At 48.0% G+C, this 27,667-nt stretch overlaps 1 protein-coding gene across 2 annotated transcripts in view; it reads right to left on the bottom strand.

Moving 5' to 3' along the window:
- Window positions 1-128: 128 nt before the first annotated feature.
- Window positions 129-27,667, bottom strand: part of srcap (Snf2-related CREBBP activator protein) — a 32,250-nt gene continuing 4,711 nt past the window's right edge. The window contains exons 4-33 of one of the 2 annotated variants that reach the window (XM_056429148.1): window positions 26,892-27,158; window positions 25,779-25,964; window positions 25,547-25,687; window positions 24,560-24,764; window positions 23,382-23,551; window positions 22,568-22,661; window positions 22,355-22,444; window positions 21,554-21,727; window positions 21,237-21,460; window positions 20,204-20,381; window positions 19,896-20,032; window positions 19,524-19,693; window positions 18,222-18,551; window positions 17,294-17,480; window positions 17,040-17,209; window positions 16,508-16,659; window positions 15,767-15,982; window positions 15,508-15,672; window positions 13,519-13,641; window positions 12,787-13,128; window positions 12,080-12,258; window positions 11,668-11,981; window positions 10,861-11,063; window positions 9,796-9,965; window positions 9,490-9,686; window positions 7,580-7,694; window positions 7,008-7,133; window positions 6,419-6,595; window positions 6,213-6,296; window positions 129-6,090 (exon numbers count right to left, since the gene is read on the bottom strand). In XM_056429148.1, the coding sequence (XP_056285123.1) occupies window positions 1,633-6,090; window positions 6,213-6,296; window positions 6,419-6,595; window positions 7,008-7,133; window positions 7,580-7,694; window positions 9,490-9,686; window positions 9,796-9,965; window positions 10,861-11,063; window positions 11,668-11,981; window positions 12,080-12,258; window positions 12,787-13,128; window positions 13,519-13,641; window positions 15,508-15,672; window positions 15,767-15,982; window positions 16,508-16,659; window positions 17,040-17,209; window positions 17,294-17,480; window positions 18,222-18,551; window positions 19,524-19,693; window positions 19,896-20,032; window positions 20,204-20,381; window positions 21,237-21,460; window positions 21,554-21,727; window positions 22,355-22,444; window positions 22,568-22,661; window positions 23,382-23,551; window positions 24,560-24,764; window positions 25,547-25,687; window positions 25,779-25,964; window positions 26,892-27,158 (9,744 nt within the window). In that variant the 3' untranslated portion in view covers window positions 129-1,632. The remainder of the gene's footprint in view (window positions 6,091-6,212; window positions 6,297-6,418; window positions 6,596-7,007; window positions 7,134-7,579; window positions 7,695-9,489; window positions 9,687-9,795; window positions 9,966-10,860; window positions 11,064-11,667; window positions 11,982-12,079; window positions 12,259-12,786; window positions 13,129-13,518; window positions 13,642-15,507; window positions 15,673-15,766; window positions 15,983-16,507; window positions 16,660-17,039; window positions 17,210-17,293; window positions 17,481-18,221; window positions 18,552-19,523; window positions 19,694-19,895; window positions 20,033-20,203; window positions 20,382-21,236; window positions 21,461-21,553; window positions 21,728-22,354; window positions 22,445-22,567; window positions 22,662-23,381; window positions 23,552-24,559; window positions 24,765-25,546; window positions 25,688-25,778; window positions 25,965-26,891; window positions 27,159-27,667) is intronic. The other variant, XM_056429149.1, reaches the window with a different exon arrangement.

Below are 27,667 nucleotides of genomic sequence, written 5' to 3'. Positions count from 1 at the left end.
CGTCTTGCATCATCAGTTGTGTACCTCGCACATTTAACTGTTTTACACGGATGTTTGAGAAGTTTTCACCTGCAGTGTTTGTTTCCACCACGATTAAACAATCAACACAAAGGAAAAAAAATGGCAACTAATTTTTGGTCTTTTTTATTCAACTGTAATTGTCTTAATTTTTCAAGTAAAACAATGTGGAATTACAAGTGATCAAAGGAATGCAACAAATGGAGCCAGAGACAAATGAAAAATAAGACCATCACCATAAACTACTAACCCCCCCCACCCCCCCCCCAAAGTCTAAAAGTAAACCGACAATTTACAGTCATCAATTTTATTCACATGTTTTCTTTTTTATTACATGAAGTGATAGCGACAAAAAATAACCAGGTGAAAAATAAAACATTAATTTGGTAGCACTGATGCACAGGATGCTGTTCTCTGGGGTTTCTTTCTCTATTGTTGTTTTCTTTTTTTCTTCCCATAACGAGAGAAGCTCAACACACCTGGTGGCCTCAGGTGCTTCAAAAGGCAATGTGAGGTTCAAACCCATGTGGCCAAAGAGGCACTCTTCATTTCACATCGACTTGCCTTTTCCATATAAATACATGACAACGTGGAACGTAACTTTAACTGCCTTTGGGAAGATTAGGACAACAAAAACAAACAATAAAAAAAAGTGTTTTGCAGCGCCGGGTCTGGTCAGGAGCAAAAGATGCTCAAGACAATTTGCAACTTCAATTTATCCATTTTTCCAACTGCGGCGACACATCGTGAGGAACCACTTAACCCACTGAAGTCGATGTCAAAACGTATTACTACACCACAACGTACTCGAACGCAGAGGGACACGATATCAGATGTGCAAATGAGAAACGCAAGGCTGGATTAAAAAAACAATCCAATGAACAGAAACTGACATGACATATGGGGGGGGGGGGGCAGACAAGCTCCAGCATAGTGCAGCAAAGATCATATTGACAGATCTGGTCTCCTAATACCCTGGAAGAAATAATAAAATATGCATAACTTATCAACTGACTACAAAGAAACAATAGTCAGGACAGCTGACAGTTTTTTTTCAAAACTGAACTCTCTAAAACCTCCAACTTACAATACAACTGGTCACTCGTACGTTTTTACTGTCACACGGATGACGTTTCGGTTATGACCACTAGAGGGCGCTGTATAATCCCACCTCAACACAGAAGAGCAGTGTCCAGTCTTTGATGATTACAGTACATAGTGAACTAACAACCTTCCTTTGCACCTTTGTCCCCCTACGAGTCCCAGTGGTGAATGTGTCCACTGCACCAATCCGTCTGTTAACGGACGCACCGACGGTGGCGCCACATTTTTTCTCATTTCATTTTTTCTATTTTTTTCTTCTTCAACCAGACGACCCTGCGCCTTCCCCCGGCACGACGGTGGCTGAGCTGGCGGGAGGACCAGCTCCAGTCGGAAAGGGGGAGGGCTCCAAGAGGCAGGGCGGTCCTGGCTTGTGCAGCACTCAGTGCCCCCCCCTCAGAGTGCCCGCCATGCGGCGACCCCGGAGGTCGTGACGTGCTCTCGTAACGCGCTCTGCAACGGCCCCCTCGCTTCTTCCATTTTGCTTTGGCTAGATTTCTTTTGGCACTCGGGTCATGTCTTGTTGTGTCGATGCCGGCCGGAATAGGAGCGGGTGCTGGCGGCCGGCGACCGGGCCTGCACCGCGGCGAGCGCGGCGACGCTCCGCAGCACCCGGTTCGGCGTCCCCTCGGCCCCCGAGCCGCTCGCCGCCTCCTGCGAGAGCTTCTGAGACCGCCGGTCCCTCCGGCTCTCGGATCGACTGCGGTCCCGCTCGCTGCCGGAGGAGGCGGCGCGGGACCCCCGGTGCTCGGTGTTCTGGGAGCTGATGCTGTTGCTGCTGCTGCTGCTGCGTCCGCGCCGCCGGCCGCCGCCCTCGCCGTCGCTACTCATGCTGCTGCAGGCGCTGTGTCCCCGGGACGAGGCCTGCGCCTCGGCCTCGCCCTCCTTCGCCCCCGACGACTTCCGACTCCCTCGCTCCTTATCCTCCGCTCGACACCTCTTGTGCTCCAGAACCATGGGCGGGACCAGCGAGCCGGGGCACTGTCGGGTGGAGCGGGAGGCCAAGCGGCCCGTCTGATTGGCCGCCGAGGGTTTGCTGCCGCTGCTTTTATTGTTGGCAAGATTGACAGAGTTACTCGGGGGGGAGGCGGGTACACTTTTGCTTTTCGGCTTCTGGTTCTTGTCAGAAGAGGCCTTTCGAGGCGTGTGGCCGGGGGTGTCCACCCTGCCCTTCATCGCCAGGAGCTTGGCCGCCGCATTGAGTGCCGAGCACCTCTTGCCCAGGACTTCGGGCTCAGGCGGCAACGAGGGCGCGCTGTTCGTCTGAGCTTTAGTGTCTTGTGAAGGCCGAGATCCTGCAGACTTCCTGGTGACCCGAATGGGCGACGTATCGCTGCCCGACTCTCCGCCCGTGGACGCGTTGGCGTTGTTGGAGGCGTTTCTGTCGGCCTTCCTGCCTTGCCGGCCGTTACCCTTCTCCCGCTCCTGATCCTGCGGCCCGTGCTTTGCCGAGCGAGTCAATCGGTGCTCCTTCCTGCTCTCGCCGTTGTCGGAGTCCGAGGAGGTGGAGGAGGACCTGGAGCGCTTCCTCCGAGAGGAGGAGGTGGCGGCGGCGAGCTCCTCGTGGCAGCCTTCCTCTCCCTTCTCCCCACCCTCTTTTTTCTTTCCCTCCTTGCCCGTTTCTGAGGTGACGTCCATTCGCCTCTTCTTGACAGGGAGTCGGTTCTCGTAGGTCCTCTTGTGGTGGGCGTGGCGAGTGAGGGTCGATGTGGAGCCCCCAGACGACGACGATGAGGAGGAGCGAGTGGACTCCTGGCTACTCTGGCGACTAAGAGGCCTTTTCTGGATCGGAGGCTTCTGCTGTTGGGTAGTTTTCTCCACTTCCTGTTGCTTGGTTTCTTCTTTCTGAGGGGAAGCTGCAGGTGGCACTTCTCCGCTGGCTCCCTCCCTTCCCGGCTGCAGGTCTTTGGTCTCAGAGGAACTCTCCACCTTTCTTCTTTTAGGCAGAGACTTACACTTGTCCTTTTTTTTTTTTTTGTCGTCGTCGTTGTCCTCGTCCTCCTCCTCCTCCTCCTCCTCCTCCTCGCTAGTCCTCGCACCTTCCTCCACAGCACCTACTTCCATTTCTGTCCCCGTGTCCAGGTCATCTTCAGGGGCAGATACTTTCTGCGTTTGCTCTAAAGTTCGTTCGTCAGCTGAAACACCAGAGGAAGCCGATGTGGGCATCGGGGGCGAGGCCTCCGTCGGGGGCGGGGCTTCTGTGGACGTGTCACCAGACGAAACGCTTTGCACTGCAGACGCCTGTGTGGCTTCTGGGGCCGCTGTAGTAGCCGTTACCGACACAGGGGGCGCTGTGGGGGTCGCAACCGCCGTGGACTTTTCCGGGGATGATGTAGTTGCGGCGGCCGTCGGTAATGGAGCTGGTGTAGAAGTTGTCACGGGAGGCGGGATCTTGACCGTCTTTACTGCAGTTGCGGGAGGGGCAGTCGAAGCCGAGTGTTCTTTGGAGGGGGCTGTTGCTGCTACAGGGGGCGGAGCTTGGACTTCCTCTGCTGGGGGAGATGTAGCTGCTGCAACCGTTTCAGCCTTGGCTGCGGCAGCTACACTGGCAGACGTAGGTGGGGAAGAAGTGGGGGTCGGGACAGCACGAGGTTTAGCAGAGGACACGCCGGGAACCGGAACAGCCGATTCCTGTCCGTGTGTGGCCACTTGAGCAGTTGTTGTTGTTGTTGTTGTTGGCGGTGACGCTGTGTCTGGCCTGGTGGCCGTCACATTAGTCCTTGCTGGGTTTGGAGAAGATGCAACTGGACTTGCAACAGATGACGAGACCGTCGTTACTGATGGTGTTGGAGAAGCAGACGGGGTTGGACTTGCAGTGGGGGCGGGGCTGGGGTCCGTCGGACCAGCCGCGGCGGTTTTGACGGTCGCCGCAGGGGAAAGCTTCGGAGCGGCAGCCGGAGCCGAGGTACCAACAGCTGGAGTCGATGTTGGAGAAGACACCGGCAGATCCTTCGCAGCAGCAGTTTCAGTCGTGACCGATGTCTCTGCGGTGGCGACCGCTGGTGCAGCGGCGACTGCGTTGCATAATACGCCGGCAGTAATCGTCGGGGTGGGGGCCGACGCTGGAACTGCGTCGGCGGCCGCGGCAGAAGACGACGCGGCCGACGGAGCGGCGGCAGCCGGTGTGGCGTCGTGAGAACCGGTCGCCTCCCCGGTGGATTCTGACGGAGCTTTCGAAGCAGTGGAAACCCCCGGTGTCGGTGGCACGCCGGTGGGAGTTGATGCGAGTGGCAACGGAGCGGTGGGAGTTGGGGGAGCAGTGGGTGGGACAATAGCAGACGATGTAGAAACAGGACAGGACGCCTGGGTTAATGCTGTGTGTGGACCTGGAGCTGAGGAGGAGGGGACAGCAGAAAGGGGGGCCGGGGGTCCTGGTGGGGAAGCTTTCTCTGTTGTGGGGGATTGAGCTGGAGTCGGAGTCTGGGCTGAAACCTCAGTCCTAGTGTTCGTTTGGGGGGCCGGACTTGTAGCGACGGCGGCAGCTTTCGGGGTCTCCGACTTGTTTGGAGACGGAGACGTTGGCTCTGTGCCAGCTTCAGTTTTTGATATTTCAGATACGCCAGCAGGGGTGGCCTCATTTTTACAGTCCTGTCCTTCACCGACGGTCTCTGGCGTCGTGGAGTCTTTGCGAGGACGACCCCTCCTCCGCTTTGGGGAGAGAGGGGGGTTCCCTTCCTCACTTGGAGAGGTAGACTGTGGGGAAGGGGCCACTGTGGTGTCAGGCTCAGATAGCCGAGGGGGAGTCTTCGGGGGCCGGCCCCTCTTTCTTTTCAAAGGTGTCACAAGAGAATTGGACTCTGCGGCGGGTTTTCTGGACTGGTTCCACCCCCTCCCTCGTTGCTGCTGTTGCTCTCCCAGCTGAGCAGCCATACGAGACTCAGTTTCCAACCGGCGCCTCACAGGAAGATTTCGCAGCACGGGCATGTCCGGAGAAAGATGGGGTGGCGAATACGGAGGGTAACTTCTGACAGGTGGCGGGTGCACAGCCGGACTCGGGGTGGAGTCCTGGTCCTGAGGAGATTTGCTAACGGCCGCTTTGGTCTTGCTGTCCAAGCTCGGCGACGCGTTGTCTTCGTTGGCGTCGTCGACGACTCCGACGGGGTTCCCCTCCACGGCGGCCTCCTCCGAGGAAGCCACACCTCCGGTGCCGCTTCCTCGGCGCCTCCTCTTTCTCGGCTCCTTGTCCTCCACCACCGTGACGAGCCTCCCCGGAAGCTTCCGCAGGACTTTGGCTGACGGGCAGTCTTCAACCAGACCCCGCAGGACTTCGCCGTCTGCCGACTGGCGCTTGCGAGGCGACCTGGTGGTGCTGGTGGAGGGCGGCGACATGACGCCGTGGTCTTTGCCGTCGTCCTCTTTTGCCTGATGGTCCACCGGGCCACTCGGCTCCAGCGGTGACTCGGCCGCCCTCCCCTCATCCTCCCCCTTTTTGTCCTCAGTGCAGGCTTTGGGGGTCTTGCCGTCCGTCTCCCCAGCACACTGTTGTTTCCCTCCAGTGGGGGGGGAGGTTGCCGGAGGGGGAGGCACTGGATTGGGATGGGAGCGGCTGGGCAGAGTCCTAGTTTTGATGATCTGGTGATCTCTGGCAGGAGACGATTGGGAGGAGTCTTGAAGCTTGGTTGTTGATGAGGTTTCTTGTTGCTCCGTGCACGGCGGGGTGGGAGACACAGCGCTGGAGTCTCTGACGGCCCCTCGTCCTCTCAGACCACAGCGGGGCCTTTCGGGCACTTCTCGAGTGGGCTCGGTCTCGGCTTCGGGCGAGGCCCTGCGCAGACGCCCGCTGGTCCTTGTAGAGGTGACCATCTTGTCCTTGGGTTTCCGGCCCCGGCGGGCCGGCTGACTCGGCTCCGCAGAAGCCGGCGCTGACGAAAGGTCGTCGTCGTCGTCGTCGTCCTCATCGGATGTGGCGTGGAGCTTCAGGCCCTCTTCCTTGGCCTGGTCCAGGCCCTTCCTGGCGGCCTCCACTTGCTCCTGAACACACACCAGCAGAACAGAGTTAAAACATGTCTTCAGGTTTCTTGAAGAGTTCAGGGTGAAAGACAAATCTGTTAGTTCCTTTCAAACTAAGCAAAAAGGGGAAGACGTGTCGTTACCTCCGCCTGCTTCAGCTCCTCTTTGCACACGTCTTCCAACGAGGCTTCCAGGAAGTTCATGGCGTAGCGTTCAATGGGAGTGAGCTAGAGACGGGCAGAGCACGTGGTGAGTTCAGCGGTACGAGTACAAACCAGCTCCACGGATATGATGCAGCAGGAGTATCTTCCCCCATCTTCTCCGCCACTTCATAGGCAATATGACTCACCTGCTCCACCAGAGCCGCGATTTCCTGCTCGGCCTTTGAGAGCTCCTCCACCTCCTCCTGTTCCCCTCCGTCGTCCAGGGGGATGTTCTCGTTGAACTCCGCCAGCTCTGCCACCTGCTCCGCTTTGGCTTGAGAGGCAGCCACGATGTCCTCCTCGTCCTCGGCTCGACACAAAGCCTAAGAGAGTCGGTTCAAGACGGTCAGCTCATTCACACACGTGGCAGCGTAGGTTTTAAAGTAAAGAATTTGGTTTAAACGTTTGGTAGTTTATTCATGATATGATATTCCTTTATTTGTCCCACAGTGGGGAAATTTCAAAAATCACAGCAGCGGTGCACATCAATAAAAAATATAAAACACAAAACTAAAAAACTAAATACTAATACTAAATATACAGGGTGAAAATAAAGTAAAGTGCTGTTACAATGTTTACTGAGGGAATAAATCAAGAGAGAAGTCGAGTCATTATATAGACTTCTATACAACCAGAAGAGTCGCCCCCCTGGTGGTCAGAAGAGAGAATGCAGCTTTAAGACACTTCTGCCATGGCTTCTTTTTTTATTTTATAATTTCCTGTGATGCATCTCACCTGCTCCAGAATGGTGGTGCTCTGTTTGTTGACGGTCTCCTCCTCCTCGACTTGGGGCACCGATACCTCCACAGCCACCTCCTTCTTCTCCCCTTCAGCCATGTCAAACAGGTCTCGGATGGTTTGCTGAGGAACAGTGAGAACGAGACTCATTCAGCTCAGGGGAAGTTGAACAGCTTGATGCACCGACGTTAATATACCAAACAAGAGCATTCATGCTAATGCTGCCATTGAGTCAATGGATTAGAAAATGTTTCAACGTTGGCGTACTTCAAATGGCATTAATAAAAACGTAGACCTGAACATATTTAATGAACGGGGACGAGGGCAAAGCCAGTGATTCTGCCATGAGAATCATTTCTTTATAAAGCAATGATTCCTCATCACATGGTTAACAGATGATTAGACAGCCAGTAGTGAGAAAATAAATCAATAAAATAGATGTTATCCATACATTAAAATATATAATTTATCATTTAAATAAACCCTAAATGTATTTTAATAAACTGTGGTATTATGTTAAAACACAGGCTAATGTTGGAAGATAAATTGCGCCCACTGTAAATGCCCACCTGTTTGAAGAAGGCCGTGGTGAAGTTTCCTCCTTCAATAGCCATATCTCCCAGCATCCTCTTCTGATTGGCTTTCTTCAAAATGTTCTCCTCCACTGTTCGCTCGCTGATCAGCCTGAGGAGGGAAAAAAACAACATTAGTATGTTGTTGAAATTGCAAACTCCCAGAACAGACTCGAACCACCTTCAGGCATGAAAACAGTTCAGGGGTGAAAAAGGTGAGAAGAATATTACCCCTCCAGGGGGGTCCGAGGGCATGCTCCCCCGTAACAAAATATTCCATATTTTAAAGCATCAATCTGATGCATTTTGAGATGCTTTTTTTGCCAACCTGGGGAGAGCTGGAGAAACTTAACTTCAGCCATGAGTCAAGCATTATTATGGCCTCCTTACTAAGTACATACCTGCAATCTCATGAGGCGTGAAAAAGGTGACATGGGGGGGGGGGGGTTCTGGCGACTTTTTTTTGTCGCCACACCACATCCATCCACGTTGTATAAACTACGGTCATTTTATTGTTCTAACCACAAATCTACATAGAAATAAACATTTAAAGAACAATAGGTCCTCCATCTGACACTAAATCAGTGATCAGGCCCTATAAAAATAGTAATAAATATACATTGTCATTATATATAATATGGTCATTCATGAACCAACTTCCTTTTTTTGGGCCTGAACATGTCTTCAAGTCTTGTGTGCTCTGCTGGGCCTGGAGTCAGTTCTGCCTCGACCTGGTTGTCACGATCTTCTATACCAGTGGTCCCCAAACTACGGCCCGCGGGCCAGATATGACCCGCCTACACATTTGGCCCGGCCCCCTGAACAATACCAGACGCATTCAGATTTTTTTTCCGTTTGGCCACGCAAATCCTAGACTAGCCCCTGTCAAATAGAACGGAATAATGGCGAAAAGGTTAGGTAAGATCCCGGAAAGGGTTATTAATATTTGGTTATGTGTGGCTTTCTGGAAAACAATACATTTTTGTTTTGGGGTGGGGGGGGGTTCACCTGGCCCGCTGCCGTTCAGATTGCATTGAGACGCGGAGAAAATGTGAAGTGGTGCTCTTCGCAATAAAACATCTTTGATGGGACGTGTCGAGTCTCGGCCAATCAGCGTGAAGATGTCGACAGCGTTTGGTGGTTTAGGTTAGCTTGAATGTCAGCCCGCTACATCTACTGCTGTCACGTTGCATCGATATTAACAAAGTACCCGTAAAGTAAAAACGATGTGATTTAGCATATTTTTAGTATCGATACTTCATTAAGGGAGCGCGATCAGCGCGCACGCGCTGCTCCGCTCCGTTAAATGCTGTCTGCACTGCGCTACGCAGCTCTCACAGCGAGTGGTGGAGCTTTTGAGACCGTCTTCGGCAAAAAAAAAAAAATGCCAGAAGTGAAATGTTTAAGTACTTTTTCTACAATGCAGACAGTCGCCGAGACAGTCGCCGAAAGGTGAGGGATTTTCATGTCTGCACTTTACACTTCTGTTTGCTCCTTCCTGCCGGATCATGTGTTTAAATGACAAAATGAATTAACCCTTGTGTTGCCTTCGGGTCATTTTGACCCGATTCAATATTTAACCCTCCTGTCGCCTTCGGGTCAATCTGACCCGATTCAATGTTTAATGTCGGTGTTCTTTCGGGAGTCAACAAACAAACATAAAGTACCTCACACTTAAACTTGGAAAACAATATTAATTCTAATAATTTTCTGGAGATTTTAATAGCTGGGGTCATATTGACCTCAAGGGTAAAATATGTTAGTAAATATAAAGGTAACAGGAGGGTAAAACATTGAATCGGGTCAAATTGACCCGAAGGCAACACAAGGGTTAAGCAAACACACGGGACCAGAAACCTTTTCCTTCTCGTTGCTGTATTCGTGTAAATGCCCTTCTGAGCCGTCACCTGTAGATGTGGACGTCTCTGGTCTGGCCGATTCGGTGGCAGCGGTCCTGCGCCTGAGCGTCCATGGTGGGGTTCCAGTCGCTGTCGTAGAACACCACCGTGTCGGCGCCCGTCAGGTTCACCCCGACGCCGCCGCTGCGAGTCGACAAAATGAAGCAGAAGATACGGCGATCTGCGTTGAAGCGCTCCATGAGCGACTGGAGGAGACGGAAGGAGACGCACAGACAACAAGCACGAGGGTCAAAAACACAATTCTATTTTCACCGCGTGGTCGTTCTCTCTTTTTAAAACCCCCGGCACACTAACCTGTCGCATCTCCACGCGGGTGCTGCCATCTAGACGGAGGTAGATGTGTCCGTGGTAGTTGAGGAACTGCTCCAGCACGTCCAGCATCCGCGTCATCTGAGTGAAGATCAACACCCGGTGGCCTCCCGTCTTCAGCTTCCGTAGCAACGTGTGGAGCGTCTGCAGTTTACCTGCCCATGCAGAGATTACATCGTTTAAAACCAACACGCCGAGATTACATCATTTAAAACAAATACGCAGAGATTACATCGTTAAAGACAAACACGGCGAGATTACATCGTTAAAGACAAACACGCGATAATAATTGAACAAGCGGGGAGAATTTACGGAGAGTGGTCTTTAACAGATTGATTTTAGGGGATTTTATCAAATTAAAAAGATTTTTTTCAATTCAATTCAGTATATTTTGTGTAACCCAATATCATAAATCTGCCTCAGAGGTCTTTACAATCTGTACACATACGACATCGCTGTTCAAGGACCTCACATCGCTTCACGGAAAACTCTCCCAAAAAATAGAAGAAAAAACTGAAAAGATGAACCCTAAAAGATGAAAACAGGCTTTCCCGAATTATTTGGTAAGAGGGCACCTTATGACTTAATATAGAATAATTAGACGATTGTCTGCTATTTCAGGAAACCCTGAGCGGCACATGAGGAAAAAATGTTATTAAAAAAAGACTTCTCTCCTGCGTTAATGAATTAAGAGGTTTTTCTTTCCCCTCAGTAAAAGGTTTTGGTAGTTGATTTTTAGTTTTTGTAATATTACATTACTTGCTAAATGTTCCTTTTATTTAGAGTGCATGGCGAAATTAAACCTTTCCTGAAAGAGAACATGAAAGTTTTTAGTCACAAGGTCATGGTGAACTTCAGCCTCTTGTGGCCAAAATGTATATCACAACAACAAACACTTCAAACAGAAACATTATCCTGAAAAAGAAGACCTTCAACTCCCAAAATAAAAGATTCATAACTTTTTCATCTCAGTGTTTCCCAAACCTTTAATACTCTGATAAGACCAGAAACAACTACAAACACGCTGCAAAAAGCATCCCGACGCCTTACCACAATCATACTGGATGAGCCTCAGGTCGGGGAACTGGGTCCTCATGTAGCACTGGATACGATGGAGACTGCGAGTACGCGGAGTGACTTGACTCGACAGTAGGGAGGAGAAGACCGTCTGCTTGTGGCTCAGCGACGGAGGAGGATGGCAGCAGTGCATGGAGATCCGAGGAGCCGACACTGGGGGAATCGCAAATGTAAACCTAAAAGGGTGGGCACAATAAATAACAGTCAAGTCAAATCATTCCTCCGAGTGGAAGCTCTGAACCTCCGAAAGCCGCCGGCGGGATTGAAAAGCAAGCGTATCGGAGCCGAAAGCTGTAAAAAACCACCGTCGTCGAATGCCTCATCTTTCCGACGGCTCGTGATAGAAGCAGCTAAAACGAAACTTAATATTGTGACGTTTCATGCAAAACATTTTATTATGAGTCTCATTTTAAATCTTTGCTCTCACTTATAAATCCTGTAAATAATTGTTAAAATTCTGCAACAAGGACGCCATGATGATGATCGCCTGAAACTTCCATTTTCTATTCCCCCTCGCCCCCCAGCATTGGTAACACTTTGACACTTGGAAAGAAGTTGTATATAAAGATTCCATTGTCTTCACATTTTTTGTAAATAAATTATAAAAAGAAACTCAATGTGCGTTTATTTATATGTTGGCGCTTTATGGCATTATAACCGTGTTATTCTGCACAATAAAGGTTTGAGTTCTCTCTGCTTCTCGCGATGATTATGCCGTTTCCATAGAGGTGCAGGACTCATGGCGGTGAAAGCCAACCACCGACTCATCGGGCACCTTACCGGTCTATGATGTCCTTGAGCAGCTCCAGCCTGTCGTCGACGCCGTTGATGGCCTCTCTTACGGCGCGACTCTGAAACCAGAAGTCGTATTTGTTGTGCCACTGCGAGTAAAGAGCGCTGCTGTGGCCCGAGCGACCCCACTCCCTCTGGGAGCGCGGGGCGGCTGGCGTGGGGCGGGGCCCGGGGATGAAGGTCAGGAAGTTCAAAACCTCCCGGCCGTACATGGGCTTCGCCGCGCAGTGGCTCTCGTTGACGCGAATGATGAAGTCCAGCTGGCTGTCGCGCTGCTGCTTGTGGCTGTCGGCCAGCCACGTCTGTGGAGAAGGAAGGGAGAATGTCAGCGCGGTAAAGAACACAAGACGCCGGTGTGACATGAAGGGAAAAGGGTTGCGTGTAGTTGTAAGTGGCTAACCGTGTGGAAAGGAGAGCGGGGAGGCGGCTGAGGAACTCTCCTGGGTGGAGGGAACGCTTTAACTGCACTGGGCCTCGACTTTGTCGCTACTGGCGTTTGGCTGCTGCCGCCGGCGGTGCCGGCGAGTGGCGGCGCCGAAGACATGGACGCAGCGGACGAGGAGGCCACCTGAACCGAAGCTGAGGGGAGGACGGAAAAGAGTATTTTAAATAACTGAGGGGAAAACCTCAATCCATGATGAAATACTAACTTCTGATTTTTGTTCGCATCCAATCGATGAATTTTATATCATAGTCTTTAAATAAGAGTAAAGTTTTAAATACAGTTTATACAATTTGAGGCCGACTGTAACATTGTCACGCTTGCATAATTATAATAAAGTTATTGAATCTAGAATCAATGAAATACAAAATACCCAGCTGTAAAAACATGAGTTTAGAGTTCTAGATGCTTCTTTGTTACCTTCGAGTAAACAGTAACGTTTAGTCAGTATTTATATTTATAAAATATACTAAACTGGCTTCGAGATGCTTTTCATGCGACTGCCTAAACTTTCCTGCATGTTTCTTCTTTCGTGACGCTAAAAATACAGAGCTTGAGTGGCGGTTTAAAGATCAGCGGCCACATGGTTCTGACCCAGTTCTGCTCGGCATGCATGTACACGCAGCGCGGCGGGAGAAGGAAAAGCCCAGAGCGCGTTCTCTCACCTGGCTGCTCTGTGCTAGCCGAAGGAGGCTGCACTACTTTGAGGACGGGGCGAGGGGGGTGGGGCTGGTTCGGGGTGGAGCTAGGGTTTCCGGGAGGAGCTATGGTGTAGTGGGCGGTGGCGGGACCGGGGGTGCGCTGGGCGATCTGCAGTGGAGCGGTGTTTCGGACGGGGGTGGCGGTGGCAGTGGCGGGGGCGTGTGGGTGCAGGGTAGGGGATGCCTGAGGAACAACACGGGGGGAAGGGGCCACTGCCAGCGTGGGCACGGGCCCGCCGTCCTTGCCTGCGGTCTGGCGCACAACGATCTTCACGACACCGGGGCTGCTCACCATGGAGGGGGCCACTGAGGAGACATGACACACACGTGTGTGAGAAACGATGCAATAGACGGGAATCAAAGGACTTTTTATTTAGCACAAGTGAATGATTAAAGTTACCACAGGGAACTTTTATTTTGGTTTGCTTCTAGTGCCTCATGTGGACTAAAGTGGTAATGCATCTGAGGACCGGACTCCCTGGAGAAAACCTCTCGTTTTAGTGCAGCAGGGTCAGACGGTCTGCCCCATCACTCTGATGGTGGTCGACAGAAGACCAGGACTACACTGAGACTGGTTCACAACCAGATAAAAGTTCCTTGCAGTAACTTTTAAGATGACAAAATAACAGCGCTTGATAATTGTGTCTGTTAAGAGGTAGAACGTGAGCATAAGTAAGAGAAAGACGGGTTAAAAACCTTGCACTGTGTGAGGCAGTCGATTGGGAGGAGGAGCAGTAGTGGTGCTCTGGATCGCCACCTGGGCCGGCTGGCTGATGAGGTGGTGCTGCACCCCGCTGGACACCAGGTGCATCACATTACCTGCAGAGAGAGCAAGGTTGGTTATTTATCTCCACAGCCTCCAGTACCCACATTATAGCACATCATCATTATTAAGAAATAAGAATACAACTTCAACAAATTAAATGAACATAATTAGGGCTGCAAGTAACGATTATTTTGATAATCGATTAATCGGTTGATTATTTTATCGATTAATCGATTAATCGGATAAAAAAACAAAAAAACTTTAATTTTCAACCCTTTATTCAAAACAGGGTCCGTACGGTCATGGAAAACCTGGAAAAGTCATGGAATTTTTTAATGGCTATTAGCAGGCCTAGAAAAGTAATTGAAAAAAATAAAATCCCAAAATATTTGGAAAAGTAATGCAAATTTGTTTTATTCAAATGTTAATTTACACTGTATATATACGGTATGCTTTGGAATTCTCATTGTTAGTTTAAATACTACATCTTCTCACTTTGTCACGTATAGACAGAGTTTTCACAAAATGTTTAATCATGGAAATGTGGTTTAAAGTCATGGAAAGGTCCTGGAGATCCACTGGTCAGCATGTGGATGAACCTGTTCACTGGTCACCATGGTGATGAACCTGTTCACTGGTCACCATGGTGATGAACCCGTCACAAACAGACTGACAGCTTTCCTCTCCTGAGCAGTGGTCCCCATGTGGCCCCCTGAACAATACCAGAGACGCGTTCCGATTTATTATTTTTTTCACCTGGCCCGCTGCCGTTGAGATTACAGTGAGACGCGGAAAAAATGTGAAGTGGTGCTCTTCGCAATAAAACATCTTTGATGGACGTGTCGCGTCTCGGCCAATCAGCGTTCAGATGTCGACAGCGTTTGGGAAGTTAGGTTAGCTTGAATGTTAGTCCGCTACATCTGCTGCTGTCACCCTGCACGGTGTAGCGATACTAACAAAGTACCCGTACGTTAAACACGATGTGATTTAGCATATCTTTAGTATCGATACTTCATTAAAAGAGCGATCAGAGCGCACGCGCTGCTCCGCTCCGTTAAATGTTGTCTGCACGCGCAGCGCAGCGCTCACAGCGTCGTGGCTTATCTCCGTTGCCTTTCTCCGTGGAAAAATATTTTCCGCTATCCGCCACGGAATAAATAACCACGTTTTCTACGTTATACTCTTGTGGAAATGCCACACGTCGTGACATGTAGCGCCCTGGTGTCTGGGGTCATAACATCACCCGGAGGCGCACACAGCTCCGTGAATGTCTCCGACTACGTGAATGAATTCCGCATCCAGCGCCACGTGAGCAGCAGCCAATTAGATTAATCAACAGAGGAGCAGCTCAGCGCTGATTGGCTCTCACAACTCAGCGTTCCGTCTCTCCTCTCGCTCCGCTCTTGTTTCTCCTGCGCCGCTCTGCGCTCAACTCAACTTTGTTTATCCTCCGTGACTTATTGAGCGCCGTAATAATCGCGCGACACAACGAATCGATAATGAAATTCGTTGCCAACTATTTTAATAATCGATTTTTATCGATTCGTTGTTGCAGCCCTAAACATAATACAGATGTTGCCTACAATTTGTACTTTTTAAACCAAAAGATTGTCCAGATTACATATTGTGATCCACAATCTCCATTTCCACTATTATTTTGTTGGTAGTTGTTCATGTGTGGGTCATCGTGCAAACATGATGCACTCTATAGATGAAACTTCCGCCCTATTGGCACAATTATTGATAAAGAAAATCACATTTTAATTCAGTATTAATCAAATTAATTTAGACTTTTTCAACAATATTTAAATGAAACACCAAAACAGGACGATAATTTTCAACCGTCTCAATTTGAACATCGTTATGAATTGAAAACATGTTATTTGTTTAGAACAAACAGCGAGCGGTCCAGCGCTGACCTTGGACCGGGCGTGGAGAAGCTGCTGGGACTTGGTGGATCTGGGCCCCGGACAGCGTCAGCTTGTTGCCCTGAAGCTGGAAGGTGACGGGTTTACTGCCCTGACACGACGATATGGGGCGACCCGCCAGAGAGGCCAGCTGGGCGATGCTCACCACCTCGCCCGCTGAGGAAGCAAAAAGGAAAGAAAGATGAAAAACAGCACGACATTGAGTTTACGACAAGTTAGCGATACGACCGTCTGGGTCGTTTACACTCACACGGCAGCCTGGCCTGCATGTCTGGACTGAGCAGGACCCTCTGGGTCAGGACGCTGCCGGGGTTTGGGCTCGGGTGAGCCGGGACGCCGGCTGCGCAGGAGGCCGTGGGAGGTCGTACGGTGAGCACGGCCTTCGGGCCGCCAGAGCGCACCGCGATTTGAGCGGTGGAGTGCATAGAGAGGCGAGGAGGCGCCGCGGTGCCCACTGTACACACCACTAAAAAAGGAGAAAGGGGGGAGAAAAATAAAAGATCAAAATTGCTCAATGTTTTGAAGGATTGCAGTTTTACAGACAATAGTGCATTAGGATCATTTTAGGTAAAACATAGGCACCTTGGAGAGAGGGAAATTAAATTTGGGATTTAAAGTGGCAAGTTCATTTTACTTCAAGGAACCACATTGCTTCTTTTTATTATTTAATTTTGACCAGTATATTCCCGTTAAGGTTTAATATCCCCTCATTAAAGTGTCTTGGAGGAGAGAGGCGCAGACAAAGTTAACAATCAGAGACCCAACAAACATGACAAAATCAACGAGAGAGAAAAATACATTTTACATAAAAAGATGTTAGGAGTTGGATTAACCTCACTACACCACTGCTTGCCATGTTTAATACCCGCAGTGGATGAGCTCATCAAATGTGGTTTTCCAAGAGAGTTTCCCCCTGTTCAACCTCTGATGGTCCCGATACCGCCCGATTGAGGAAATACATGTGCAAACTCATTTCTCCCTCTTCACTTGCCTTGTTGGACGACAGGAGCGGGTTGAGAAGTTGAGGAGACCTCAGCGGCGGGAGCCGGTTTGGGGGTCTGAGCTGCTGGCGGTACGGAGCAGGTCGGTTTGTTCATCAGAAGAACCGGTCGATTGTCACTTTTCGGAGGCGGCTGGAACATCCTGGAACAGACACGGCAGAACAAACAGTTGCTCGTACGGTTCTTAAAATGACGTTTGCATCGGAAACTGCAGAAGAACCTTGTTTCAGTATTGACGTCGAAATGATGCTTTGATACTTTACTTTGCACAAGAATGTGTTTAAAAAATATACATTTTACAAATAAATAAAAACAAATGCGCAGACATTGTGATGGATGTTTAAATCAGAATGCAAAGTTTTTTCTCTCAAAACATAAATAAACAAGACTTCATTTTACCAAGCATTTCGTGCTATTTTTGGGTACAATTTTTAAAAAACTACTTCGGTTTTTAACCACAGGTTTGTTTGCCTTCACAACTTTGTGTTTTTCTCAAGTCTTCGAAGTAGTTATCCTGTGTACCTGTTGACCTTCATGCGAACTGGTCTGGGTCTTGGAGGGGGGTCGGGGGTCTCCAAGATCTCCTGGATTAGTTGGCGGCTGACTTTGTAGCGTGGCAGGAAAACATCTGCCTGGTACCGGGACACCCGGCTCTCCAAACCAACAAGGTCAAACATAGAAAGGTCGCAGCGCTGAGGACGCAAACACACAGTGTTAGATATATAGATATAATAATAATTATATTAATAACAAGGGGGATTTCCTTTGCTGCTAACCTTCAGAGGGAAGACCTCCAGGGCGTCCTGCACCAGGGAGGCCGTGTGGAAAACGATGGGCTTGGTGATGAAGGGCGACTGGATGGGTCGCGGGTCGAACAGGTTCGGGTGGTTGCAGACTTTACGGAGCTGCATGAGGATGTTGATCACAGACATGAAGTGACCGCTGGCCAGCGTTTCCCGGGTCCTGTGAATCGGCGTGGAGAGACAAAGCTATTAATACAAACAATAAAATAAAGACGAGTAATCATAATCAAGGTACGGGCAAGAAGAAGAAAACCGATTGCTGAAAAAGTATAAACAGCACCGCGATGTACTGGGGTGGACTGAAATTAATTGTTTTACATTTGAGGTTTTCAAATGGAGCTTCAAATGTTTGTCATCATATTAAAATAAGAATAACTTGCATATTGTGGTTTTAGAAATATAATTTATGGAGCTGTTAGATTGCGGCTAGACCCCCCTGTTGATAAATGTGCCTTTGTGGAGCTAAACTTCAACAAATATGGATCGAAGCAGAATATTTAGTCAAGATTAAACACCTTGTGTATTTTTGAAATTACTACATGTATCCTACACTCTACAAATAGTATATTAATAATCATTTAGCGTAATCTTCCATCAATGGACAAACAAAAAGCTGCTTTAGAATTCAGACGTTAACGTCTTGAACGTAGCTTTGAAGCTCGAGAGCAGTTCTACAAATTAACCTCCATAATGACAACTTTTTAACCTTATTGAAAGTCTTTTGTATTTGTCTGTCCGTCTTAGGTTTAACTAAAGAACTGACATCTGATTCTATATTTCAAAAGACAAGCCGAGAGAATCTGAATACGAAAAACAATTAAAAGCCAAATAAAACAATATCCGCTTTTTCCAAGAAGCTTCAGAACACATTCATGGAGAATCAATATGTCTTTTGACTCACGAGGCCTGAGCCATGAAGTCATCGTAGAGGAACCGCTGTCTCTTGGAGAGGCGGCAGCGCACCACGTGCTCGTATTTCTTGGGCATCTGCTTCTCCACGTCGATCTTGATCCTCCGGAGCAGGAAGGGCCTCAGCACCTTGTGGAGCCTCTTGACCAGGCCCTCGTTGTACTCCTGGCTGCCCTCGATCATCCCCGTCAGCGGGTTGGAGAACCACTCTTTGAACTCGCGGTGGGACTGGAAGACGTGGGGCATGAGGAAGTGCATCAGAGACCACAGCTCCATCAGGCTGTTCTGGAGGGGGGTCCCTGTCAGCAGCAGTCGCCGGTGGCTGAAAGAGGGAGAATATATATTTATAAATATATAAAAGTAGCAATTTTATTCACTCCCTTTTAGTTTTGGTCTCCATAGCTACTAAATGCTGCAATGGGTTCACCAGTTGGTCTCCAAACACCACCGAAACACCAGTTACAGGCCGGGAAACCATGAACGCCTCAGAGAGTTAGTTACTGTCTGGGAGGGTTGGGCCGGTGGAAACGGTAAGCGACTCATTTGGTGGCAGTAATGCCAAACACCGAAGAAGAAGAAGTCCAGTTACGCGTGCCTTCTGATGAGGGAAGACGCATGTCTATTTGAGAGTCTAGCTGGTTAGCATTCACGTCCACACACACATTACAGGAACATTTACATCAAAGATGTTTTGCCTCCTCCTCCTCGCTTCAATCACAGCGAAGCATTTCCCGTAATATTCAAAATCATGAAACCCAAATGTAAGCTTCGTGCAGCTTCAGCATTGAATGCAGTGAAGACATCTGTTCAAGATCTCAAATATTTGCAAATAGTGAGCGTCCACCATGAACATGTGTCCTCATGAAATCCGTAACATTGGCTTCTTCACCAGCGGGGGAGTCTCCTCACGATTCTCTGGGGAGAAGTCTGAAGTTCATTTTGTACTTGAAGGCATTTTTAGATTTCCAAGAAACAGACTTTCGGGACTTAAAGCGATACGCATCTCACAGACACTGGCCAAGTTGTCACGGATCCAAACACAAATCTGATTAACCAACTCCACACCACCCACCTGAGCTCTATTTTTAATAACTTGTAAAAGTTACTGAATTACTTTTAATGCATTTAGATGCAGATTCTAAGGGAACAATTCTCAAAGTACACCATGTATTTGATCTGCGGTGACTCTGGACAGCTCCTTCCAGCCTGAAACCACAACCCTTGCACACGAGACGACGTCTAATCATTCCTGGCGTGCACGATGTTTCAGAGGGCGCGGCCGACCTCTACCGACCTGTTGAAGTTCAGCAGGCTCTGCCAGCGCTGGGACTTGAAGTTCTTGATATTTTGCGCCTCGTCCAGAATCAGGTAGCGCCAAGACTTTCGCCGGAACGCCTGGTGATCCTGCAGCACCAACTTGTAGGAAGTGATGCACACGTGGAAAGCATTCGGCTTTGTCCAGCCCTGAAGGAAACAACAATAGACCGTCAATACGGTGAGTTTTTTCCTTCAGAAAAGTAAGTTACATACACCACAGATACATGTATGTGAAGGGAAACCTTGCATCAAGTACTTTGGGAACAAAGCAGGAAAAACACAATCAAACACCAGCAAAATAGAAGGAAAATATTTTTAAATCACTAACAGAAACCCATCAGCTCATTACCTGTCTCTTTAGCTTTCGCTCCTTTTGGCTACCGAAGTAAGTGAGGATCTTAAACCCGGGACACCAGCGTTTCAGCTCCATCTCCCAGTTCAGCATCACGCTGGTGGGAACGATGATGAGGTGAGGGCCCCAGTTACCTGAACACAATAAGTCAAATGATAAAAAGCAGCTAGGAGAGAAGGAGCATTCAAGTTTATTTAGTGTGTAAAAATACGAGCGGCGCTCTCCATAAACTAGAATGAACTACCATTGGACTGATGTTTGTTTGTTTGGTACTAAAAGCATCAGGACCAGGTGGTTTTGTTTACCTTTTTCACAGGCGAGGTGAGCCAGCAGAGCGATGGTCTGGATGGTCTTGCCCAGACCCATCTCGTCGGCCAGAATGCCGTTCAGCTTTTTCTCGTACATTGTGACCAGCCAGTCGAGTCCGATGTGCTGGTATTCTCGCAGCGTGCCGTGAAGCAGGAACGGTATGGGGGTCTTGACCTGTTATTGGCGGGGGAAAAGAGAGAAATTATGGTTCAGAACTATATAAGAGACCCAAAGATAAACCAAAGTCTGAAACTGTGTTCACAAATCAGATTCTAGCCGGTGGGATCCGGAGGAGTGTCTTACTTCCATGTAAATACCAATGGAGCATTTCTTTGTATTATCAATCGTGGCCGACAAAACCACGACAACAGCTTTGCACGTGTGGTGAAGGTCAGAAAACCAAATGCCTTCGTGTCTATGTTCACAACACCATTCAGAGGCTTTCCACTGGGCTGTATTCACCGGACACAAGTCCACTGGATAAATCTGGTTTACGACAGCAGCATAAACACAAAATAAACAGACCGAGATCACAAGGATGCGAAGGAACTACTAAGTGATGCCGACTTGTAAAAAGTCTGGATTCGCGCCTCGTCGGGTCCGTCGAAAGATGAGAAGCAACTTTTAAAACGCTTCTTTTCTGAATGGAGTTTGCATCGAAAGGTGCAGCAATATGCTAACATTGTAGCTGCTCCTTCAACCATCACCACAACATAAAGTAGGCATAAATACGGCAGCGACGCGTTTATACGTATACATTTATACACAGAGCTTCGTCCGGTCTCTAGTCAAGTAGGAAGTACCAACGTAGCGCTCTAGGCGACCACAGATAATAATCTTTCCTCCATTTGTGATTCAATGTTACAGGTTTTTGGTGGCACAGCGTCAAGCGAATGGCGCTTTGTATGTTATCACGCGGCCTAGAAAGCTGGCGTTTGGCGTGAAGGCACCATTCCTTCTTTAGAATATTCAGAGAGACAAAAGGATGAGCTACCGTCACTGAAAAGAAACAACATATTCCCGACTGACCTTTGCAGTAGCCAGAGTGTAGCCTTTAGGCTGCAGGCTCTCTGCAGTGGCAGCAATGTGGCTGATCTCCTTCTTCGGCCGTATGCTGGAGGAAGGCGGGCTGTTGTCTCCCTCCTTCAGGAGGACTTCCATCCCTTCATCCTCGCAGCCGTCATCTTCCTCCTCGCTCTCCTCCCCCTCGTCATTCTCACTGTCGTCCACTTCCCCGCTCTCTCCCTGTGAATCTGAGGTGGGGAGAATCATTTAATAATAGATTTGAGGAGTTTGTTAAAAGCGGCAAAACAGACTTTGAGAAGCACATCAAGTAGTGAGCGTACCGGAGGAGGAACTGTTGCTTTCCACATCGCTCTCGTCTTCATCAGTCTCCTCCTCCTCATCCCCAGACACCTCTGAATCAGAGCCGTCTTTAGAGCCAGATGCAGACGGTGCCTCAAAGTCTGAGGCGTACGCTCCTTTGTACTTCTCCAGCAACTCCTCAACGCTCATGTCGCCTACAAGGGGAGCAGAGACACGTCAGCCACCATGTTTACTGCTCCTGGTTGAGCTTGTTTTAAGCAGGGCACAAATTAAAATGAATGAAGTGCAAGATACACAACACGGTATTTAAACAGCAATCAAATATACATGTGTGTATATATACATTTGTGGGCACACGTGTGTGTAATGTTAACTTTTATAAAAGTAAGCTTTTATGGGAATCTGAAGAAAAATAGTTTGTAATATTGTGTCAAAGGCAAAATGAAGGACATATATTCATATCAAGCATACACATTTGCGAACTAGTATTTGTTTGAGTGTTGAAGTGAGTGGATTCAAAAGTATTCAAGAAGAATATGAAATGAGACTAAAACCCTGAAATCTGTTCAGGCCTGAAAGAGGCAAAAATTCAAAACAAACACAGGGTCCATTTCACACTTTTCTCCTGGAACAGAAGGCATGGCGGGCTATTTAACAAGTAACGAGTCAAACGTTCCTGGAAGTGATTGGAGGTGGACAGTAAGTTAATTCCTCTTAACGCAAAAAGCTCTTGAACCAGAAGAAAAGAAACAAACTTTTGAAACGCCTTCAAAGTGAAGTAAATACAAGAGGATACTCAACATGAGCGACTGCATAAATACCTTCTTTGGCCAAGTCGTCCAGCTCCTCTGCGTGATCCAGGTTTCCCTCGACCTTCTCCTGGGCGGCGATGGTGTCCTCCTCATCCCGAGCTGAAAGCGTGAAAGACGAAGAAGATGCAATCTGTAATTACAACTCATTTGACATCGGGGTCACCTTTTTGTTGTTGTTGTATTTATCACTACTTTAGTTTCTTATATTAAGAGCAATCTTACCATCTTCTTCATTGGCAGTGAATTCACGGTCTTCCTTTTCCACCTCCACCGATGAAGAGGTTTCATCGGAGCCTTCTCCGTCGGAGCCCGTCTCCTAAGGAGTCCAACGTGGTTAAACGGCATGAAAGCCTCAGTGTTCCCAATCAATTATATTATGTGCAAAAAACATACTTATTGTATAATTTGCATTACAGCAATACCATCATTTATTAAATGTTATACTAACAGCCAATGTGTTTTCTGGCAAGATTCTCAAAGTGAAATAAAAAGAACAAATGTGCCAGCGTGTTTGCCTTTTTTAGTCCTTTCAGAATTTAACACCAAGATGAAATCATAGCGTTTATGAAAACACAATTATAAATCTAAAGACACAGAATTAAAATAATTGTAAACGACAAATTTGCTTTTGTTTCTGGCATTTTCAGAGCAAATAATGTGCCAAAAAATTCACAACATAGTCCGTCATGTTTTATCGAATCTAAAGAAATGACGCAGTGGACATTTTCCAATAAAACTTATCACTAATAGACATATTTTAGGGAAGTTTGAGGATCACAGGACATTTGTGGTCATAATAGTCACAGCATTTAATAGCGGCACAACCCTCAGGAATGTTTACAATGTTCTCCTTCGTTTTCACTTGCAAATGTATAGCTTAAAAACGCAGTTCGCTGGAACACCTGGGAGATCCAACAGGTCCACGTTAAGACAAGACACAGATTTGTGTTTGTTAAAAAGTTTCGATGTAATCTTGTATTCACGTGTGAACTTCTTAGAGACGACAATCCCAGACCCATCAGGTGAGCGTCGGTACCTGTAAGAGTTTGAGGGTGCTGAGGAGCTGGTCCAGGGGCAGCAGGCCCTCCTCCTTCAACAGCTCAATCTCCCTCCGATGGCTCTCGGCGTCGTTGCCCTCCTGCTGCTCCTCCACATCGAGGGTCTGCTCGTCGTCCTCCTCCTCACAGGGAGGCTCAAAGTCTCTGTCTGCACGAGGAAACATGGAATCGTTTTACTTAAAAACATTTATCCGTGATGTCTAGATTGATTGGGTTCATGAGACGCCACACAGAGGCTCAACTGCACGTCTCACAAGCCGAGAAATGCTTCAGTTCTTCTTGGCTTTTGGATGTAATTTGGGTTTAAAGGGACACTTTAGGTGGACATTTCAGATGCTTGATGGTGTAGCAGACTGTGGCGCCACAACCACGCTTGACAGATACTGAAGTTAACGTGAGACTGACTCGCGCTGCCACGTCGGAGCAAAGCCCCCAAAAACTGAAGTCACCTTCACGCTTCAGGAAGCAACCGCCATCGATGACACGGCCGGCAGACTCGTCCGACCGGTCCGACGAGCCTTGAGCCCGACAGGTTGCTGGGCAGCAACGTTGCGCCGAGAAACGGTTCACTGACCCGACAATTTTTTTTTAAAAGACGCAAAATCCTCTTGGTCGAGTCAGGAGGGGTTTGTCGTGTGGATTCTTCTCTCAAAGACTCGAGCGATGAATAAATTAACAGCTTTTTTTATCTCCATGAGACATTTTACCGCTGTGTAGCTATGACAACGTCCCCGTCTGAGCCAATGATTCAGCTCTGCACGCAGTGTAAGATGAAGACAGTGAGCTCTATTAATGATTAATGAGCTACAGGTGGTTAGTTAATTAACAAAGAAGAGTTGACTCTCACTCAACACGGACATGTCATGCTCTGACTCTGCTCGCTCACCAGAGGGGGAAACAATCGGCGCCACATAGTTGCATTAAAAAAGGCTCAAACTTAACAAAACGCCCGTTAGCAAGCTAACTGTAGACATAAACATAAAACTGCAGCTTTCTGTTCATCGATGTTCCGCCATAACACAAGTTGATTCGTCTTAACGAACGACTTCTGACAAAAAAAAGCTACAGTCAGGCTCCTTTCGGCCGTTTTCTTGTTGTATGCAAGCGGAGGAAAGCGACAAGGCGGCACATTCAACTGAAAAAAATCACTTCTCACCATCTTCCTCAGTTGCAGGTGGCACTGAATTTTTGGGAGTCTCGGGGACGGTTTCTGGTTCTGGTTCAGCGGGCCTGCTGGGTGCCAGAGACTTGCTGAGGAGGTCCGAGTATTTCTCCGTCTGGCCGACAATGAAGTCCAGCTGAAGGTCCAGAGCCTTCTTCCTCTTTTCCTCCAGTCTGGACTGCTGCTTGTACTGCACCACCTTCAATGAGAAAAGAAAAAGACACTCGTATTTTATTGGCGTGGAGCCTTCCGGTGTGCCCGCAGACAGCTAGCCTCAAAGCAGCTAGTCGCACACGCGGAAAATAAATTAAGGATTGCTGCTGCATGCAAGTTGGTTTCATCAAGCTCAACACTGTACAGTGGAATAATTTAACTGATGACATCAAAGAAAGTACTAATCTGGTGCAATTCAAAAAAGTTTAAAAACATGACTTGACGGTATTAGTAAAGCATAAGAAGTAACGGATTATGGGGACAAATGCTTGAATTTCAGTTTTTGTTTGACTTGTTTTATAAATATATTTACGGTTCTTTGGAACAAGTTTTTTAAGCAATCATAGGTTAGGACACTTATAAGCTAGATAGCTTCAGCCTTAACCCTTTCGGTCAGCCACATGTATCTTTCCTGGTGGGGTTGTATATTTTGCTGAACGAAAAAGAAAAAAAAATTAAAACTCCATCTGTTGAATATTATTCATTTTCAAAATATATGAACAAAAAGAAGAAATGTCCTTTATTTTCCTTTTTTTAACAAAACTCTCGAACCCTGAGCCCCAAAACAGAACTTGTTCTGATGGTTACACCAGTAATGTTAAACACAGGGTGATTTTACTTGGTTTCGTTGGTTTATGTGTATTCCTCTGTGGGGATACAAATAAAATAATCAAGCACAGGCCGTGCTCCTCTCAGTTTCCACAGCTGAACAGCGAACCAGAATGTTTTGTTTGCTTGTTTTTTTGTGCGAGTGTGAATCATCCAAACCTTCTCCACGCTGCTCCAGAAGGCCCGGACCTCCTTTGCGATAGAAGAGGCAACTCTTCTGATTTTAGAGTGCTCGTCTCTCTTGGCCTTTTCTTCTTTTTGCCTCAGGTCCTCGTGGTGTCTCACCACCATGCGTACCACCTAATGAAAAACACAAATGCAGAAATCATTCAAGCAGCTGAGTAAAAACATCTATTTCTAGATACACTCGTTAATAACAAGCTCGACCCACCTTTCGAGCCACGCCCCTCTTCCACCGCCTCTCTTGAGCGAAGTCGGCGGAGAGCCACTGCATCTCCTCACACAAGTAGTCCCAGTGAACTTTGGGCCGCGGCGGCTCCGTCAGGCGGGTGAGGCGCTTCGTCGCCCAGGAGCCCTCTCGCCTCATCGACTGGGTTCGATGCTCAATGTCCGCTTCCTGCAGACGCACAGCGGAAACAAACGACGAATGCTCAGTGAATCCCGCCTACGGTATTAATGTTACTGGGAGTTGGGTGGGAAAAATAAACATTATGTTGCATTCTTTATATAATTGCATGCAGAGGATGGTTCGGCACGCGGTGAACTGGATAGTAGAATAACATTTGTATCAAAAATGTGCTCTTAATTGGCTCTGGACTGAAGCTCTACAGTGTGTATGCAGGTAGATCATCAGAGTCTTCAACTAGAGCTTCACCATCATGGCAAAAATCCTAATGACCTTTTTTTTTTGGTCGACATTGCTTTGATTGACACAGGTATTTTTCTCACCAATTTTGGAACCATCATGCATTTAGAACGCAAAGCCAATGGCCTACATGTTACAGTTAAATACGTCAATCTGGTCCACTTTGAGAGCAAAAGTCGAGATTTATGCAGACCTTTGCGCTCCAGTAAACAATTTAAATCCTAAACAGGTTGGTTGTGTGGATATGAAAGTTGATAACACAAAAGGTAAAAAAAAGGCCATGCGTTTTCATTTCAAGTCAAATATCAGAATTGATAGCAATCCAGTATAATCCAGCTGGGCAGAGGCACTACTCAGAACCATCATCCTCACTTTCCATCAATCTCTGACTCATATTTAAAAGTAGACGAAAAAACAATGTTTAAACCGATTTTAAAAAAAGTTGGTCGAAAGTTGCATCTTGATTATAAACACTAAAAATCAAAAGGGTAATCCAGTAAAAGTTTTATAAGCATCTCATCAACATACAAACTAACTCTTCCTGCACCAGGAAGTCTCACTTCTCAGGTACAAACTCCTCTATAGAAAAGAAAAAGAGCCTATTCCAGGCAGCTGGCAAAAAGGAGGAAATTCACTTTTTTATGCACAATTATTCTAAGCGCTACAAGTCTCACTCACATGTTTAGCCAGCTCTGCCATGTCTGTGTGACGCTCTCCACGGGGTCGCTGAGGCGTGACCTGATCCGGCGTGGACGTGGAGGAACTGAAGCCAACGACGATCCCAGGAGACACAAACTTCCCATGGGGCCCCCGGAGAGGCGAGGACTTGTCCCGCCGTTGGGCGGACCAGTCGCTAGCGGTCGAGGGGCCGGGGTAAGAAGAGGAAGTGGAGGGCGAGACAGGAGATGAGTTCACGGCGGCGTTGTCTGCTATCCACTGGTCTACCTGAGGGCCGAGGGAGAAAGGGGAAGAGGAAAGTAGTTCAAGCATTAGCGAGGTGAAAGCCGCACGATTCACTGAAAGAAAAAAAAGAAGGCCAGAGCAGAAGTTGACAAGAAGCAAATCCAGACATGCTCCAGAACTATAGGCTGGCCATCAGTGACCTTTCATGCAGGATTAAAATCAAATGGCTGAAGTCAAAAGGAAAGAATTTTTGTACAAGTCCGAATGTTCCCTGTCATGAGCAGTGATTACGACGGACCAGGAAGTGCTCGTGAGCATCCTGTTACAAAGTGAACCGATGCTGGTGTCCTGCTCCAGGACACACGGGGGCGGAGCCCACGGCCAACTTCAGCATAAATAAATCACTAAACAACACAAACACTGTTAATGTGCAGCAGGAGGAGTGAAATGTTCTGCCTTGTGCATGTATTTTCTTATTTTTACATGTTGGGGTTTCTAGGTGTCTTTACAAAAACCTTGTCCCCCCACCTGGTATGACCCGACGGACTCTG

This window comes from Pseudoliparis swirei, chromosome 13 (genome assembly GCF_029220125.1).
Source record: "Pseudoliparis swirei isolate HS2019 ecotype Mariana Trench chromosome 13, NWPU_hadal_v1, whole genome shotgun sequence".
Taxonomy (NCBI): Eukaryota; Metazoa; Chordata; class Actinopteri; order Perciformes; family Liparidae; genus Pseudoliparis; species Pseudoliparis swirei.
This window is presented reverse-complemented; position numbering and strand designations above follow the sequence as displayed.